General features: G+C 41.1%; 1 protein-coding gene across 1 annotated transcript; it reads left to right on the top strand.

Moving 5' to 3' along the window:
• Positions 1 to 11276: 11276 nt before the first annotated feature.
• Positions 11277 to 18773, top strand: slc10a2 (solute carrier family 10 member 2). Its single transcript, XM_077580408.1, has 6 exons — positions 11277 to 11662; positions 12836 to 12954; positions 13032 to 13120; positions 14094 to 14269; positions 14474 to 14631; positions 18393 to 18773. The coding sequence occupies exons 1-6, from the start codon at positions 11277 to 11279 to the stop codon at positions 18584 to 18586; spliced, it is 1122 nt and encodes a 373-aa protein (XP_077436534.1). The 3' UTR covers positions 18587 to 18773.
• The last annotated feature ends 1403 nt before the right edge of the window (positions 18774 to 20176 follow it).

Raw genomic sequence — 20176 nt, 5'->3', positions numbered from 1 at the left:
ATCGATGTCATGCGCAAGTACAGTTGTGCGGGAGGGTGTATCACTGAAAAGAGAGGGGTAGGACTGAAGTAGGGCTGTTATGTCTGCACGCTGGTCTTCACCAAGACCCGACAAGTGGGTACCTTGGTTAGACAGGAAGTCAGAGTTACATAACCTGCCACAGGCCACGGGCAGTACAAGGCCCCACAAAATCTTCCTCAGGCAACTCATCTGACAACATCGTTAGCACGGATAACAAGGAGTGGGTAGTTCGATCCTTTCCTCGGACAGTGAAAGGTTTAAGCATGTTAACATGGCACAGCCGAGTTTTCCGTCTACGTTCTGGAGTAAGAATAAGACCATTTCTTGTCCACAACGTATGGACTTTGTCAAAACGCTTCTTCATGTCCACCTAGATAGAAGACAGCTCTAATTTGGCCAAAGAAATGGCCCACCGCAACCGGTTTCTGTATGTGAGGACAAAATCTGACACGCTACCTTGAGGTGGCGATACTGACAGGAACTGTTCTTTCAGAACCTTTAAGGGACCACGGACATTGTGACCAAACACCTGCTCTGCCGGGCTAAACCCGAGAGATTCTTGAGCGGCATCCCTGGCGGCATAAAGGGCACACCCTCATCCCAATCTTTACCGGTATCGAACCAAAACTTTCTAATCATGGACTTAAAAGTCTGATGCCATGTTTCTAGCGCACCCTGTGACTCAAGATGTTAAGCACTATCCACAGAATGTTTCACCCCCCCACAACTGTAAGGTTTCTTTGAATGCTTTTGACAGAAAATTTGAGCCCTGATCTGTCTGCTCGATTCGGGGGAGACCGACAGTAGTGAAAAATTTGGTGAGCGCTTTGGTCACAGAAGAAGCCGTTATCTTTCGCACAGGAATGGCCTCAGGAAAACAAGTGGTGATACACATTATGGTTACCAAAAACTGGTTCCGAGACTTAGTCTTGGGTAACGGACCAAGGCAATCCACAAGCACATGTTCAAATGGACAATCAACTACAGGCTGGGGCTGGGGGGACGATTTGGTTGGGTTTCCCAACCAACTGACTACAGGTGCTGCAGGTAGCTGGTGGGAACCACAATCTGAAAGACCGCATGCCAGCCAGCAGGGTCAGCCACATCACCACATTTCGGGCTCCATTTGCGCATCAACACTCCCTGATCGAAAAAGAATGAATTTGGTTCTTCCGCTGAACTGCTCAGGGCAGAGAAACATTTTTCTAATGAAGAGTCCAATTTTTGTGCTTCAATAAGGGCCGCACAAGTCAACGGCAGCGGAGCAGGGGAGACCAACTCAGGCCGACATACCGACATAATCACTGGCGCTACCTTTAACAGGGGACTCACAGCTGTCAGAAAAAACAGGACCAAGGACAGTCACACAAATCAACATCCGGTTCCTGGGCTAACTTCCTAGCCTGAGCTCGAGTTAGAACACTCATGGGAAAAACATCGGGATGCTGTTGGAACAACTCATCAATACAAGAGCTGGGAAGGGGCTTCTCGACTACCTCGGGACATGGAAACACTTTTCCACCAACAATGTCATTACCCATAATGAAATCCACTTCATCAATTGGGTCAGGCACGGCTACTGAAAACAAACCACTAACCACCTTTGATTTGAGTTGAATAGTATGCAAAGTTGCGGGTACAAAACTCATACCAATTCCTTTCAGAACTGTGCCCAGATGGTGGTCTGTTTTAGGGCCCAAAGGCAACACGCCAGACAGGATAAATGACTGTGAGCCCCCTGTATCACGTAAAACTGAAATTTGATGTAGACTTTCCCCTGGAACAGAAACAAATGCTTCAAAAATAAAAGGCTTGAAATATTCATCAGGAGATGCGTCAGGGGTACTAGCAATGGTGGGGGAACTGCTAGCCGGGATGGTGTTAACTAATCCAACCCTTTTTGCTTTTGGGGCGGCCTGCTTACGTTTAAGCACATCACAGTTTGCTACCATGTGACCCGTCTTGTGGCAGTAAAAACATTGCCTAACCTTTTCAGGTCTGGGGCCAGTTGAGGTTTGGAGTTGGGTTGTTTTCTCATTTTGGCCAGCCTTTAATGGAGCCGGTTCGCGCTTAAAAGTGGTTTTCTGAGTGAATTCTACACTTCTTTTTGTCCATGAATGATGCCACAAACACCTAAATAGTGCTTTACTTCTGTAATACACCACAACCAACAATGAAAAAGTGTTTTTAGATTGCAAAATACGTTTATTTCCATTCAACAGTGTAACAATTTGACAAAACAATTTCGCAAACTATTTACAAATGTGTGCAACTGTGGTACTATTTACAATTATGTGGATGTTTCAAATACAGAAATTTCTTTTTGTAACACTGCCCTGTGTGCAAGGAGACGGAGCAGGATTTGCACAACAGATACGTTTCACTTTGATTGTCCGTTTCGCGTGCAGACGTTACACTTTCTTGACGGTCTTTTTTTCCGGGGAATAGCAAGTAGCAGACTACCCACTCCTCCGATGAATACGCATTGGACTCGGGGCACTCTTCGTCGACCGATTGAACGTCCGCCTGAGCGTGCTCGGTTGTGCTCCGCGTTTTCCGGTGTTAGCATCGCTAGCCCGTGAACCTTTATGATGTCGTCATAGCCGCCGCGTCAGCGCTTCCAACTTCGGCGTCAACCTCGGAGTCACCATCATCATCATCGATGAGGATCATCGTCGTCATCAATGTGCTCTTTAGCGTTGGTCGATGCCTTTCGTCTTTGAAAAAAATTCCCAAGTGTGAGCTGCTTGCAACCGGTCCCCATTGTTCGCTTCTTCAGCCATCTAGCTCCGCCTCACGTCTTCTACTGCCGCGTCAATGTTTCCAACCTCGGAGTCACCATCATCCTCGTCGATGATGATCATCGTCGTCATCAATGTGCTCTTTAGCGTCGGTCGATGCTTTTCGTCTTTGAAAAAAACTGCTCGAGCGTGAGCTGCTTGCAACCGGTCGCCATGTTCTCTTCCCTTCCCCAGCCATTGTCCCCTCTAGCTCCGCCTCACGTCTTCTACTGACGCCTACCCAATCTTGTCAAAAGAGAGTCATTGCTGCCATCTAGGGGCCAAAAATAGTCATTAGGCTAACTAGATCTGCTTGAAACTTGCACCACAGCTGGCCAAGGCTTTCCTCCACCCATTTCAAAAAAAAAAAAAAAAAAAATTGGATGACGTCTTTTAACGTCATTGGCGGCCCTCCGTAGATTTTTACTTGACATCTTTTAACGTCCATGGCAGTCAAAGAGTTAAGAACCATGATTCACGCACATCACACTACGGCACAATTTAAGCACAGCTGACCCCACTTGGCAATCAGCCGGACACCTTGCCAATCCCGTTAACTCGCGTGCAGTACCTATTCAATGTGTGAGAAAGTTCCAAGGCACAAATAAAGCAATCCCAGATACCTACCTAACCCAAAAACTAAACCTACAATCTCTTCTGAAGCTTGCCAGGCTCGAGGCATACGTGCAGGCCCCTCAGGAGAATCCACTCCACATTCAAAAATAATAAACTAAAATAATAAATAGGTGCCCGATGGAGCGGCTGCAATAGCCGGGCAGGACACCTCTACACTAATCTGGGAATAGTGTTAATGAATAATAGTGAATAATGTTAAACGTGCGGACTCACTGCAAACACACACACACCAAAACAAAAACGCAGCACCACCCAAAAGCAACCACCACCCCAAGTCTACCAGGTGCAGCGAATCAGGTGTAATTAGCTGTGAAGAGCTGAGGCAAAGCAAACAATTTTACTGGGACTTGGCCCAGGGTCGTAACCGCAATTATTCACAAACACAAGATCTACAAAGGGCACAAATAAAGCAATCCCAGATACCTACCTAACCCAAAAACTAAACCTACAATCTCTTCTGAAGCTTGCCAGGCTCGAGGCATACGTGCAGGCCCCTCAGGAGAATCCACACCACATTCAAAAATAATAAACTAAAATAATAAATAGGTGCCCGATGGAGCGGCTGCAACAGCCGGGCAGGACACCTCTACACTAATCTGGGAATAGTGTTAATGAATAATAGTGAATAATGTTAAACGTGCGGACTCACTGCAAACACACACACACCAAAACAAAAACGGAGCACCACCCAAAAGCAACCACCACCCCAAGTCTACCAGGTGCAGCGAATCAGGTGTAATTAGCTGTGAAGAGCTGAGGCAAAGCAAACAATTTTACTGGGACTTGGCCCAGGGTCGTAACCGCAATTATTCACAAACACAAGATCTACAAAGGGTATAGAGCCATTTCCAAAGACTTTTGTAGCCCTGTTTCAGTAGTGCGTAATGTAAGAAGTTTTACGAGCATGGCACTGCCAAGAACCTCCATGGATCTGGGGGGAAGAGAGAAATGGATGACAGAAATCTTCAATGGTTGGTGCAAATGATGGAAAAAACACCACATTAAACATCCAAAGACCTGAAAGCCAACCTGGGATCATGGTTTCAAGAATCACCATATGCTACACACTGAACCAAAAACAGGGCTTCATGGGTGAAGATCATTCCTGAGACAGACATAAAAAAGAATGGTTAACCTTTGCCAAAGAGTACCTGGACAAACTCTTTTGGGCAAATTTTCTGTGGACTAATTCATTCATTTATTAGTGCTCTAGCGAGGGCCGGGGAATCCCGTTCCATATCAACCATTTTTTTTCAATGCTGGAGATCTTTTGCCAGCTGCTCTGCATCCTCCACGGCAACGTCATGTTGTTGGAGGTTGCCCTCAAATTACATCAAACCATCGGGTGCGGAGCTTCCCTCGTGGTCGTCTCCAGCCTGCCTTTGGGTCAAACTGGAGGATGGATCATGTAGGATGGTCTGGGGGCAGACGAAGGATATGTCCAAACCAGCGGGTGCGGCATTGTGCAACCAAGGAAGATGCTTGGGGCGTGCGTGCTCTAAGCACTTCATTGGAGACTTGCTGGGGCAACCTGATGTTCTCGACAGTTCTGAGAGCCCTGCTGTCAAAACCATCGATACTTGCGGCGAGAGTGTTGTTCAGGGGCCATGTTTCTGAGCCATAAAGCAGGATAGAGAGTATGGCGGAGTTGAAAATCCGGAGCTTCGTCTTGCGTGAGATGGTCTGGTGCCGCCAGAGGGGTTTCCAGAGAGACTGCAGTGCAGATGCTGCTAGGGCTCGTCTGGTAATAATCTCTGGTTTTAGGTCACCGTTATCTGTCACCATGGTGATACACAAAGTTCTCGACAGGCTCTACAATGTTGCTACCAATAAGAATGGGAGGTGGATCTGGCCCATCGCCGACGTACATGAAGTTTGTTTTAGTCCAGCTCACTTGGAGGCCAAGCTGTGCTGCCTCCTCACTGTAAATGCCCAGAGCGTCTCTCAGCTGACTGTATTTTGTGCTGAGCAGAATGGTGGTGTCATCAGTGTACTCTAAGTCAGTCAGACGGTGGTTGACAAGGGACACTCTGGGGGAGCGCTGACAGACCCTGGACATCAGATGGTCAATGATGCAGCCACTAGAGATGGTAAACCAGTCAGAGTCAATGTTGTTGATACGGACACAGCTCTCTGCGTTGCTTTAGAGCAGCTTGAACAGGGCGATGATCTTGGGTGGCGCTCCGAGGGCTTGGAGGATGTTCCACAGTGTAGAGTGGCATACGGTGTCAAAGGCGGCCTTCAGATCAATGAATCCGATACACAGATGACGATCTTTACGGAATTCACGGGTCTTCTCTATCAGCAGATGAACGAAAGAGATGTGGTTGATTGTGGAGCGATAGGGCATAAAGCCAGCCTGTTGGGGACAATGGCGGTTTCTGATCGCTGGAAGGGCATAGTTGAGCAAGATCCTGGTACAGACCTTGCCAGGGATGGAGAGCAAGGTTATGCCTCTGTAGTTTCCGCAGACAAGACTGTCACCCTTGCGTTTCCAAAAGGGCAAGATGACCCCTCTGGTCCAGTTGGACGGCAGCTGCTCGGTCTCCCACGCCTGATTTAATAGGCGGGTTAGCCATTCCACCATGCCATCGTTGCCGGCTTTAAAGCATCTCCCCGGTGATGGCGCAGATACCGAGGGCTTTTCTGGTGTTCAGCTTCTTTAGAGCAGCTCCCACTGTGCAGCAGGCGTTGCTAGGGGGTTCAGCGTTGGCAGCCTCTAGGAGGATGGTGCTGTGCTGCAGGAGGAGGCTAAAGTGCTCCTTCCAGCGCACGAGACAGTTGGCTTCTGTGGACTGATGAAACAAAAATAGAGCTTTTCGGCAATGCACACCAACAGTTTTATTACAGACAGCGCAATGAAACTTTTAAGGAAAAGAACACCCTCCCTACAGTTAAGCATGGTGGAGGATCCATCTTTCTTGGGGGCTGTTTTGCTGCATCTGGTACTGGAGGCCTTGATCATATCACAGGAATCATGAAATCAGAGAATTATCAAGACAATCTAGGGAGACATGTCCTACCAAGTGTTAGACAATTTGGTAGGAGTTGAAGGTCATGTGTCGTTGTGTCCTTGGGCAAGGCATTTCACACACATTTCCTCCAGTGCTACTCACACCAGTGTATGTAAGGTAAGAATGTTTGGTGGTGCTCAGATGGGCTACTTAAGTAGCTTACTGCCACCACAGTGTGAACGTGTGAGCCCACGAATAATGCAACCACTGTGCAAATAACAGTGCACAGCACTGTATATATATACAGTATATGTGTGTGTAGATTTGACTAAACATTTAATAAGGTTATTTTAATATTTTATACAACAAGTCATATATATATACATATATATATACACATATTTTAGTATGCTTGTGACCTATTAAAAAACTGTGGAAGTCCTGACTCCTGACCTGTCAAAACATTCTTTTTTTTTCTGGAGAGCTCAGTATTGATCATTCGGTAATTTTACCGATTTGACATGTCATCATTATTGCTCTCCTTTTTTCTTTTTAATATATATATATTTTTTGTATTTTTATTATTTTTTTTGTATGTGGGTGAATATGTGTATGTGCGTGCATGCATTCTTTAGTTCACCTAAAACCTATATAAAAAAAAAATTCCCATACAGTTTCCCTAAACCGAACACTTTCAGCCAGAGTCGTGAGGCCGTCAGGAAACCCGAGAAAGTACCAAAGAAAAGAAAGGAAAGTGAAATCCAGCACCGACCAGACACCACCCACCAGGCCACCAACCAGAGTCCTTCGCCAACCCCAGAGACATCTAAATTTCAACAAATCAGGGAGACCTCAAGAGACCAAAGGAGAGACTGAGGAAAGGAAGGAAGCACAGACGAAGCGGAGTGAGATCCTCAGACACCAGCCTCCACCGATTAAATGACCTGAGGAAGATTGTGTCTGAGTTTCGATAGATGCTGGTGTGATGGATCTGGCGTGCATGAAAATCTCCACCAAAGAGGGGAGCCGTCGACCCCCGCCAGGACAGAGCAAGCGCAACACCTCAGGGCCCCCCAGGCCGCGGCAGCGCCAAAGGACGACCCCCGGGCCCCGCAGGGGCAACCGGCCTGAGAGCAAACCCAGGAGCAGGAGCGCCCCCCACCCCAACGCGGCCAGCGCCCCCAACCCAACGCAGCAGGACGGGGCACTGCAGGCCCGCCAGGAACCCCACCGGCCCACAGCCCCCGCTCCCCCCACGAACCCCCCCATGCCCCCCATCCACCCCAGCCGCCCCCAAAACCCCAGACACCCTCCCACCCCCAGCATCCCCCCCCAAACGGGCGGGAGGCGCGCCCGCCCAACAAACCCCCATCCACCCCACCGGGACCCCGGCGGGCATGTGGGACCCGCCCGGCGGGGCGATAGGGCTCGCCCCCCGCATACTGGGCCCGCCCGAGGTGCCAGGAGGTCCACCGGAGCAGGGCGGGCACAGCACCAAACCAACCGCCCTCCCGGCCCCCGGAGCGCCGAGACCCGGGCCACGGATGGAGCCCCCGGCCCAGGGGAGGGGGAGGAAAGTGGACAGGGGAGGGGGAAGGGACGGGGGAAGGAGACGACAAGAAGGGCAGGAGGCAGCGGCAGGGCCGCAGAGAGAGGGGGGGGGAGGAAGGGTGATGAGGGAGAAGGGACAGGGAGGCGAAGGACGGGCGGGGAGAAGCAAGGAGGGAGAGGCAGCAAGGGGGAGGAAGGGGGAGGAAGGGGGAGGGGAGAGGGGACCACGGGGCACCCCGGCAGCCCACAGGCCCCGAACCGCGTCGGCAGGCCCTAGAGCGACGGACCACGCCGGGGCGGCGCCGCCCCGGACACCAGGGGAAGCCCCGCAACGCAGCACCCCCCAAGAGACCCAGGGAACGGCCAAGATATTTTATACAACAAGTCATATATATATATATATATATATATATATATACTGACCTGTCAAAACATTCTTGAGGAAAACAGTCAGTTGCTTTTTTCATTTAATGGTTGTACACACCATTATTGTGTGCCTGATGCACTTTATCAGCTATCAGCGGCACTCAGCCCTCATGGCGATTCCTATTTGTCAACGGGCTGCGGCCGACATGCCGATTCCTACTCGTTAATGGAGGTGGGGTGGTGGTGTTGTTGGTTGGGGCGTGTTTGTCTAGCCCAGCTCCCCGTCCGTTCCCAAGATTCACGATGGCCACCACGCCACTGGCCCTCATGTTGGTCACAATCTTATTTCCTGCAAGGTGAAGGAAAAGGATAATTTTTTAAAGACTTTTGAGATTTCTCTTGAAATGTAAAGCGCATTTACAAATACAATTTATTATTATCAATTTGCCCTGGTTATTAATTAGGAATTCTTAGAAGGGTTAATTGTGGTGTGTACAGCACAGAAAAATATGGACAGTGTAGGCAATTTTTTTTTGTGTGAATGTTGATTAAATGATTAGTGCTGTCACTATCAAATATTTTTTTAGAAACGATTAATCTGTATATTTTGTACTATGTTGCCATTTCGGTCATTGTTTTCCAAATTAAAAAGATTTTTGCAAATGTCTTATTATGATTAAACATAGAAGATAATCAGTCTTCTTTCATGAAGCACTACAGAAATAAGTAAACAATTACTGTTGATATGCTGAAATCACAAGATTTGGACAATTTTAAATTAAAAAATTATTAAAATAGTTGTTGATTAATTTGATACTCAATTACTTGTCAATTATTTGATTAATTTAGACAGCTCGAATTGTGATCTTTGACGATGATGTGAAGATGGCTGCTAGCACTGTCCTTTGTCTGTTTGTCCATGTGCTCTTAATTCATATCTGCACTTTCTATATCTTGTGTTTTATTATTGTAATTCTTCTCAAAATGTGGTTTCATCCAAAAGTTTGTACCATTTGTTAATTGTACTTAGTCTCTTTTTGCATGTCTGTAACTTTTGTGTTTTTCGCTGCTGCCTGTCTTGCAAAAGAGGTTCTTAATCTTAATGGGAGCAATCTGGTTCAATAAAGGTTAAATAAACTGCGTAAGATGTCATTACATGTGGCAGATTATTTAAATTTTTGTTTCCCAATTATCACAACATACACCATGGGTACAAGGGGTATCTTATTTTAAAAAAGGAAACAGTTTGTTTGTTTCTTTGAGTTATGTTAATTACACCGTCATTATATAATACGGCACAAATGCCCGATGTTAGTGACTAGCAGCTAGTTGTTAGCATTCGCAACATGTGCCTAGCTGGTAGGTCTAAAAGTAAATGAGTTTGACAGACTGGTACCTGGCTTGCTTTCTTTACTTATTTTTCAATATTCTGGGCCAAGGATGCTTTTCTTTACTTTATTTACTTTTCTTGTATAGTACGGCACAAATGTCTGACATAAATGGCTAGCAGCTAGCTGTTAGCATTACCTACGAGTGCCTGGCTGGCAGCTGTAAATTAGTTTGACAGCTGGTACCTCCTTTTTCAATATTCTGGACCATGGCTACTTTGTAGTTCACTCTCCATGTTGAAAGGAAGGAAATGTGTGTCTTGTCATTATTAAAAAAAGAAAAGAAAAAAAAGATGAATATAACTTTGTCTTCATTGATTTTATTAAACACCTTTTCCCAACAAATTATATATATAACTCAAGATTTTAAATATAGCCGTTTAGATTTTAGGAACACAACTTTAAGCCATTAATACCTTGTTGTTTTACACATGGACCATTTATAAAATAAGAATGTATCTGTATTATTTATTTTTATTTTTTGCTGATCCGGAAAAAAACAAAACATGGATGGTTGTTGGTAAGAAAGACAACAAAAAACAATGCCATTATAGTTTGGCATTGCTCCCTGGGGTCTCTGTGTTTATTTAGCTTTTACTGCTCCTGGACTTCCCCAATGTTTATTATTTACCTATAATGCTAAATATGCAATTAACTTTTCATTGAGTGTTGCAACAAAATTAATAATAATAATATTTTAAAATGTTTCTATTTATTTCTAAAAAATAGAAACATTATAATTATCTAAGTTCCTTTTGACCCCAAAACTTGAAGTTGGAGTGCAGCGTGTGCACTGTGCAGTAGGACGATCATTTTTTTTTTTTGTATAAAACAAGAAAATGTTTAAACGTAAAAAAAAAAATAGTAAGTTCTTTAAAAGACTATAATTATGCAAGTTCCTTTTGGATGAAACAAAATTTATTTTAAGATTAAGTCATTTTAAAATTTTAAAAATGTATAAATTTTACACCACTCAAAAATATGTATTAATAATCTTTAATAATAAAATTGAAATTGTAATTGAATTTGATTAATTAATGATTAATTGCACAGCCCTATTGTATACAGTATACTTAATCCAATCATTGCCAGTTTTGTAATCAGATATGTACAGTATATGTCAGAGCATTTTGTATATACTTTAAATTTAACAACACTATAACATGGGTGGTCCTTACTCTATAGATTACAAGCACAGCATCATCTCTTTTAAATTCAGAGGACACAGGCATTCATAGCTTAACTGTCTATAAAGTTTTAAGAGACCAAAGGGCATTTAAATAAAACGGTGGCGCAATCACCTTTCAAAAATCTGTCTTTTATGTGCACGTGCTTTGAACACTGACCCCATAAAACGTAACAATGGTTAATTTTTTTCCACGCAATTTTCCTTCCCATTACTATTTGGCAGCCGCCATAAAGAGCAGTGGGCCGGACAGTTTGGTCACCAGCATCTCATTGGATAACCAAAAGAACAGGAGAGGATGCCGTCCAGTCAAATCTATGAAAGGACACACATCCACTTGTCTTTCAAAATTGGCTGGCCACGGATAACTCTCCTCCGCCATCACATTTCCAATATGTCTCTATTCAAGGAAACAACTGCCTGCCTCGCCAATGCAACAGTCTGCTCTGGTACTAACTGCCTTGTTCCAACCACGGACTTTAATGCAACGCTGAGTCTGGTGTTAAGCACGGTGCTCACCATCATGCTGGCGATGGTTATGTTTTCCATGGGCTGCACAGTGGATGCCCAAAAACTTTGGGGGCACCTGAAGAGACCCTGGGGCATCATTATTGGTTTCCTTTGTCAATTTGGCATTATGCCTTTTACCGCCTTTGCTCTGTCACTTGCCTTCAATGTGTTACCTGTTCAGGCTATTGTCATCATTATCATGGGTTGCTGTCCTGGAGGCTCCGGGTCCAATATTATCTGCTACTGGTTAGATGGAGACATGGACCTAAGGTGAGAAGCTGCTGGTTCATTTGATAATATAAAATGTTGGCTGATTCATTCACATTTTATTCACAATTTTGTGCTTCTATAACAAAAGTCAGGTTTCCATCCAATTGTTTCAAATTTTTAAGCAAATTTACTGAAAATGCGCAGAACGGACAGGCGACTTATGCCCATTTCCATCAGTTTTTTTGCGATATATTGAGAGGGGACTCCGCCGCTGTAGGTGGCAGTATACACCATAGAGATGTGATCCACCAGTAATTTAAAAGAAGAAGAAAAATCAGGAAGCGACTGCGCCGTGCGATGACGTCGTATGAGTTTGCGTTTGTAGTTTTCAATCTAAAATAGCATTAATATTCATTTTTTTTTAATTGATTTTGAAAAAAATATCAGTTTCGCTGTCCCCACAAACATATTCTCCCTTTTTTTTTTTTTGCTTTCTTTATTAATTCAAACTCCAACATCCAATTCAAACTGGGCATACAAACCAGAACGGTGCTGTCAAACAAGACACACACAAAGAGAAAACACACAAAACAAACAAAACAAAACAAAAACAAAAAAAGTCTAATCAGACAGTAATTTTTTAAAAGTAATTAAATACCGAAAAGGCTTGTGTCGTCTTAACCCTCTTCAATGTCATTCCAAACCCTTCAATTTCCTTACAATAAATCAAAAACAAAGGTTGACATTTAATAAATCTACATCTGTAAATAAAGTTTTTGCCATTATTATCAAAGTATTGAGCATCATTTCCCTTTTTTTGTCCCCAACTTAATATTCTTGAAATCCAGTGTTAGTGAATCATTGTCCTACGAAATCCAGTGCTGAAATGCTTCCCAAAATATTTTGGTGTACACACATTCAAAAGACAAATGTTCCAAAGTTTCTCTATCACAGCCACAAAAAGCACAGCAAACATACCTTACTTTATCTTCCGACATTGCGTTGGGACTACAAACGTACGTGTCCGGTCAAAACGTGTGACGTGTATCCGGTCTTGCTAGAGGTTATTCAAAATCCACCCCCCCCCCCCCAAGCCTAAAAAAAAAAATTTTGGGCCCATTTTTGAATTTCTCGTGTTTCTATTCAGTTTTATTGTCGCATTTCTTGAAAATTCAAATAAAAATGGGTGGATGGAAACCCAACTTAATGTCATGTGACTTTCCTTCTCTTCAGTATCAGTATGACAGCCTGCTCCTCCATCCTGGCTTTAGGAATGATGCCACTCTGTCTGCTCATATACACCTCCGTCTGGACTTCTTCAGATACCATCCAAATCCCATATGACAGTATTGGTAAATATACCACTCGTGTTGATTCAATATACTTTCATTGGGATTTTTTTTAATTAATACAATTCGGGTTTCCTCAGGTATCACTCTTGTGGCCCTCCTTGTCCCAATCACTGTGGGAATGTACTTTAAACGCAGATGGCCCCAATTGGCTAAGAAGATCCTCAAGGTAGCAATTTGCATTGATCTACTGTCTTGTCGTATATAAATATATAATATAATTAGGGGTGTCAAAATGAGTGTGTTAAATTTGAGCTAAATTAAAGTTCCTTCAACGCCACTAATTTGTTTAACGTACGATTAATGATACCCCTTTACTTGGAAAGCCTGTACTGGGGTAATTCCAGTCACATCGCAGCAGACAGGTCCATGTCAAAATTTAGCAGTAATAAATTTAATAATAATGCGTATATTTGTGGAGACTGGGTTCAAGTTGCATTTTACAATTTAAAAAATGTGCAGAATTTCACAAGTTGCTTCATATTAAAGATTAGATAGCTCTTTACATGAAAAGAAACATACACTCAGCATCTTACAAATGCAGTTATGCCATCTAGTGGCAGAAAAATTACCTCAACACAAATCATGTACAGTACAGCACATCTTTTTTAATTTAAACTCAATTTTATGAATTATTATGAAATTACTTTATCAATGACTAAAAGATGTAGCCATATTTATATTAGTTAAAAAAAAATCCCCGCTTTTATGTTAACAAGAGTGTGAAAAATATTTTATTGTACATTTTATTGTAAATTTAGAACAGATGTAAAATGTTTGATTAAACTTGAGTTAACTATTGAAGTCATGCGATTAGTTCCGATTAAAAATTTAAATCGGCTGACACCCCTAAATATAATATAATATAGTATTGTGTCGTATCGTATCGTATCATATCATATATCATATCATAGATCATCACATCATATACCATATATCATATCGTAGGGTAAAAAAAGTATTTAGCCAAAATCCAATAGGAAGTCTTTGGTAAACTGGCCAAATACTTTCTTGCTCCACTATATAATATAATATAATATAATATAATATAATATAATATAATATAATATAATATAATATAATATAAACATGAACATATAAATCTACAATATGTTATTTGCTGTATATTGTGTTCTGTCCAGATTGGGTCCATTACAGGCTTTGCTCTCATTATCGTCATTGCTGTGGTTGGTGGAATTCTTTACCAGTCTTCCTGGACCATCGCACCCTCTCTTTGGATCATTGGAACAATCTACCCCTTTATTGGTTTTGGGCTGGGTTTCCTTATGGCCCGCTTTGTAGGTCAACCATGGTACAGGTACGGTGACAGTTGATGATGTGAAGTTTCAAAATGTCGCCATAGTGGTGGAAACCTGTTAAATGGATATGTCATGTTGTACTGTATTTTCTTAATCGAATTATTCATTTGTTGTCATGACAAAATCTTCACTTTAATTCAATTTTCCTTTGCTGGTATGTGCTGTAGTTCTGTTATGTTTTTTTTCTTTCTCTCTCTTTCCAGGTGTCGGACAATTGCTTTGGAGACTGGTTTTCAGAACTCCCAGTTGTGTAGCACCATTGTGCAGCTGTCTTTCAGCCCAGCTGAACTGGAGGTCATGTTTGCATTCCCCCTTATCTATAGCATCTTTCAGCTTGTGGTGGCCGTCCTGTTTGTGGGAGGTGAGCTACAAGAATTGTACAAATGTGAACACTAGCAAGTTTGGAATACTGCTGTTTTTGTCGCGACATGTGGGTTAACATGATAACCAGCGTCACCTTCCGTTTACTACTGGTTTTATTGCAGTGTGTGAGGCAAGCCTTGCCTTTAAATGAGTCTGCCTGTTATCTGCCTGTGCAAACATTCCTTATCTGAACCACATATTATGTCACAGATTTTAATTCAGGAAAAACTTAATAGAAGATGTGGTCAGTTGGTGCCATTTTAACCATTCCCTTTTAGACCATGTACCATTTTAGATTTCATACCAGGAAAGAATACTAGAATTTAATTACTTAATTATATTAGCTCATTTGCTCCCAAAAAACGTATAAATATGTTCTATTTTAAATATTACCATGCTCCCAAAGAGGTATTTTTATGTTGTTGTTTTTTAAATGCTAGAGCATACAGAAGGCTTTGATGTAGCCTCTCAACTGCAAAGAACGTTTGAAGGAAAGGCAGTTATTACACAAACGGCCAGCAGATGGCAGTAGAGCATAGGAAATTAACCAGGGTCATCTTGCAAAAAGCTCTTTCCCCCACTGTATTAAACAGATTTGTGAATAATGATGAAACTTAGCTATATTCTAATGCTTATTGCTGCAAAACAGAAACAGATGGAAATATGCTTCTTTTTCCTGATGAAAGAAGAGACTCATCATTCTTTTGGTAGGTTCCATATTTTTATAGCAATAGAACACAATATTCTGTGGGTCTTGAACAATCAGTCAAAATCCATTAAAACAGCCGGGAGCGAAGGGAGTTGCTTAAGTGAAAATGCCTAGGAGTTAATTATTTATTTATTTATTTATTTTATTATTGAAAATACATCTTCAAATAACTGTATTAAATGCAGAGACAGCATTAAATATCTGAAAAGGTCTATTTTTCTGTTTTTCCTTTGCGGAGGAGTTTTGCAAATCAATAATCTCATTTGAGGAGCAACTTTCTAATTTTGTACAGCAAATCATTATTATTATTATTTTTTATTATTTTGCACATTAATCCAAGAGACCAGGAGCAAGGTTTTTCAATAAGATTATGACAATATAACGAATGGACAATTGTTTTTTATCTTTTTTTATATAATAATTTTTTTTCTTAAATTCCTATTTTGTTTAACAGCAAATTGTATATTCTAAAAGCAATGATAAATTGATTTTTTGTTGTTGAAAAAAGTAAGATCTACTCTAATGTCAAATGAGAACATTTATTGTGCAGACTTTAAAAGACCAAATCAAAACTCATGACTCTATTGTGAAAAAAATAAACAAATAACATTCCTCATATTATAAATATTTTACACTACTTGTATATTATTCATTCATTCGAACCACTTGTTAATAATATATTTTTAAGTTTATATAAGCCACTCCTCCAGGCTGACATATGGCCTCACGTAGGATAATTCATTTGTTTCTGGTTCTATTGAGCAAGTGCATGAGTTCTCTCCTGAGCCCAAACACTTCTTCATTTGCCTGCTATTTTGTTTTTGAAAGTTGGATGATCTCCGCTTTAACGCGGTTCCAGCCATGTCTGTGAAAAGTTGAGTCGATCGTCCCAAGTACTTCATTTTGGTGTTAAACGCGCTAGCCAAGCCAATCTTAGGTTAAATTTAGCAATTATCACGACTTCTACGTCTTTCCCCATTATCCCTTTGTGAAAACGATACTTGTCAGATGTGTAGCTTATTTGCTGCCATGGACGTGATAATTACTGACTGACATGCCAGTGAAGCTTTTGGGGAAATTTGAAATGTAAAATACATAATTGGAGAATGATAAAACAAACAAAAAAAAGAATAAATAAATAAATGTGTGGTCCAACTACAGAGTCACCATTGTTCAACTCTGTAGCTCTAACATGAAATTGTACAGACAGAAAAAAAAATGCAGAGCATATGGGAGGCCATTTAGCTGCAGTGAGCCCAAGGACAATGATCAAGGTTCATACAATAAAATGTGCCATCAAAAGTTGTATAAAACATACCGGTACCTTAAAAAGATTGTCTGCTCCTGACTTGAGCAGTATTTTTACATATGTAACACTGCCAAAGCAATTTCAACTTGTGACCGGAAGGGAGTGAGAGATTAAACACATAATTTTATTGTGTTCAAGGGCAGTGGTCTTTAAAGGTTCAAAAGAGAATAGGGCCTGACCGTTATGCATATTTTAAAGCCGATACTGATATTTGGCAGAAAAAAATACAGATTACCAATTAATCTTCTGATTATTTTAAAAATATATAATGGCATAAAATTACCCCCTCCCATATTCCTTTTCAGTGGGTGTCACTTACACACAAACTTTTGCTAGATTCTCTGCTTTGAATGACAAGTCCATAATATGACCTTATCAACAATTTTTAATGAAGTATACAAGGTTATTGTATAGATTTATGTGTCAATAATAAAAAAAAATATTGTTTACAAACTGCTCTAAAGCATTAACCTTTTCTTTTATATATTTTTATCTTGTGTTATTTTCACAAGTCTTGGGACTTACTGGGCTAACCTGGGACCTCGGGGATTGTATTTCGTGCCATGTCATGTGGAAATGTGTGTTAAGACAAAAATAAAAATCCTTAGATTTTGCATCGTTGAATTTTGAAAAAAAAATGTCTTTGAACCCTTGAAATATCAACCTTAAATATAACTTGAACGGGCAATGACAAAATAAAACAATAAGAAAGTGAAATAAGAATAGAATAAACTAAAATAATAGCAACTGAAGAAACAGTAAGAACAAATACTGACTGTCCCTGTGCGTTTTGGCCTCTTGGGAGCAGTGTGACGCTGGAAGAAAGTTGTGATTGAATTCTAATAAAATAACTCGTTTTTCACACATTGGGAAGAATGTGTGCCTTTGGGTAGTAAAATATCAACTGTGGGTATGTGTTCCCACAAGATTTGTGTGTGGATATTTGTTATTTGAAGGAAAAACACTCCCGAAGTCGATGCTAACTTCCTGTTAGCATTTGAATGGAATCCTCCCTTCGCTTTTAGCTAGCGATGTTAAATGAACCATGTTTTGTATTTAAACATACAGTGGATGTAATTCTTTTTTTTTTTCTTTTTTTTTCGGGGGGGGGGGGGCAGTATTGATCATTTGACATGTCATCATCATTGTTCTCCCTTTTTATTTTTTTTTTGTATGTGTGTGTGTGTGCGTGCGTGCGTGCGTGCGTGTAAAAAAAAAAGAAGAAGAATTCCCATACCGTTCACCTAAACCGAACACTTCAAAATCCAGCCAGAGTCATGGGGCCGCCAGGAGAGTGGATGTAATTCTTAATGTTGTGTGTTTAGTTTTACAGTTAACTTAAACTGCGATGTCATTAAACAGCTTAAAGAACGCTTAGGGAAAACCAGAATAACATATGCTACACACTTGCTAGTTGCTAATGCTATGCAAGCAAAATGGTGCATTCGTGATACTTTGACAGCGTTGGAAACTTTAGTTTTCTTTAATAACGTTTTAAGGGAGAAATAATCGGCCAATTGTTTTTGCCGATGTTTGAAGGCCAATAATTGGCAGATTATAATAGGTGGCCGATTAATCGGTCGGGCCCTACAAGATAATTATTTTTGGTTACAGTGCTAGAACTATTCATTGCACCATTTACAACTTTAGTCTTCAAGTTTTAATGTGTTTAATGTCTGGTGAATGAAGAGATTATGCTGAGGTGATGAATCATTCGGAATTCTTGCATTTTGCTCCGCAGGATACCAAACCTATAAAAAGTGTTATGGCCTGGGATCATCTGAAACAGACAGTGAATCTCCGTCATTGGAAGATGGCTATGCAGAACGAGCAAAAGAGAAGCACTTTCATGTGGAAAATACCGCCTTTGAGCTGAATGAAGATCATATTAATAGAGGCAAGACTGAGCACTTTGACAAGAACACCCAACTATGAGATTAGGCCTCTGCTGACTTTGTACAAAATGACCTCCAAGGAGAGCAATACTGCTTAATGCACCAAACTGTGAACACACACCACATTCTGCAAGCTAGAATTGTGTGCAACACTTTTAGTCTATTTTAAATTCCCCAAAAATGATGAATATTTGTGTTTTTTTAGAGGGACATTTTTCCTGCTCAGAAGAAGTGTTAGGCGTATAGTAATTGTGTGGTTGTAAAAGACTTCTCTGCAGATATTTTCTATTTCAATTCGGTAACAGGATAAAATCTATTTGCACATCTAGGTAAATAAATAAACCTACCAACCATTTCCCCCCCCCCCCTCACTAAATAATCATCATTTATTTATAGCATTTTAGAAAGTTATTCGAGTACACTTTGCATTTTCGTGTGTTTAACTCAATTTATACCTCATGTTTGTTAATAAATTGATGGCTGACCTCAGGTTTCCTTGCATTTATTTGACCAAAAATTAGCTTTTTTTTCTTTTTTAGCAATATTGCCGTAACGTTTCTTATTATAACACGTACCATATTATCTACACATGTAGCAATTTATTGAAAATACCACATGACATTTCTAAATATATTAAAAGTAATATAGACAAAGTTAAATGCCCGCCACTGCTTTAACCCATTAACATAGTGGACAGACCAAATAGGGTGTCCTTGCTGTCTTTCTCAAGGCCACCACAGTTATGCCGTCCCAATTGGAATCTCTGGTTCTTTTATATGACGCATGGAAACTTTATTTTTTTTAAGCATAATGACTGGTTACTTGATTTTCATTTTTACCGCAATCAGAGGTGACAAATCCAGGTCCAGAAAGTAAAACCCTGCCATAGTTTGACTTTAGTCATTGATGCTAGCTAGCTCCCTAGCATGTAAACGAGCACAATGGGAGGTAGCTAGCTAGCGCCTCGGGCTAAAGCCAAACTGTGGCAGGTTTGTTACTTTCTGGACCTGGATTTGCCACCTCTGACCACAATGTAGATATAACATCAGCACAAAATGCTAATGTGTGGACATGAAGTAGATATAATGGGTGCAAAAATTTGTTGTGTGTTAAATTCACATGAACAACTTTGAAATCTGGGTAAGTAAATGGCACACACCTTTGCTGGTAGAGGACGGAATCTAAAATCTGCAAGATTGCGGCCTTTGCAGACTAGGATTGGGGAAGGTTGCTATTTAACATCTAAGGAGGAAGACACATTGCAGTAATTGCCTCAGAAGGTTGTTCAGCAAAACCCATTTGTCCAGGTCTGTTGCATAAGTTTGTTTTAATAACAATTCTGATGCATGTGTAGGCGTTACGCTGTCGCCATCTTCTGGTCAGTACGCATACTTTATTATTATTATTATTATTATTATTTTACTTGTGTCTCGTTTTAGAACAAGAAAAATAAAAATAATTTGAATTGAAAAACAAACTGTTTCAATAAAATTAATCGATATTCCAATTTTAGTGTATCCATTTTAAAACTAAAATGTATCTAATCTTAATAATTTCCAAACGTAAAACAAACCCAAAAGAGACACGAACCCTATGCAGTGGATAGTCCATATTAATCACCGTATCATCT

Source organism: Vanacampus margaritifer, chromosome 11, assembly GCF_051991255.1.
Source record: "Vanacampus margaritifer isolate UIUO_Vmar chromosome 11, RoL_Vmar_1.0, whole genome shotgun sequence".
Lineage (NCBI taxonomy): Eukaryota > Metazoa > Chordata > Actinopteri > Syngnathiformes > Syngnathidae > Vanacampus > Vanacampus margaritifer.
This window is presented reverse-complemented; position numbering and strand designations above follow the sequence as displayed.

Bases quoted from the DNA above. Each gene is read 5' to 3' on its own strand.
- slc10a2 (XM_077580408.1), top strand. From the start codon at position 11,277: ATGTCTCTATTCAAGGAAACAACTGCCTGCCTCGCCAATGCAACAGTC. The intron at 12,955-13,031 runs GTAAATATACCA...GGGTTTCCTCAG, and splicing joins AATCCCATATGACAGTATTG to GTATCACTCTTGTGGCCCTC. The intron at 13,121-14,093 runs GTAGCAATTTGC...TGTTCTGTCCAG, and splicing joins TGGCTAAGAAGATCCTCAAG to ATTGGGTCCATTACAGGCTT.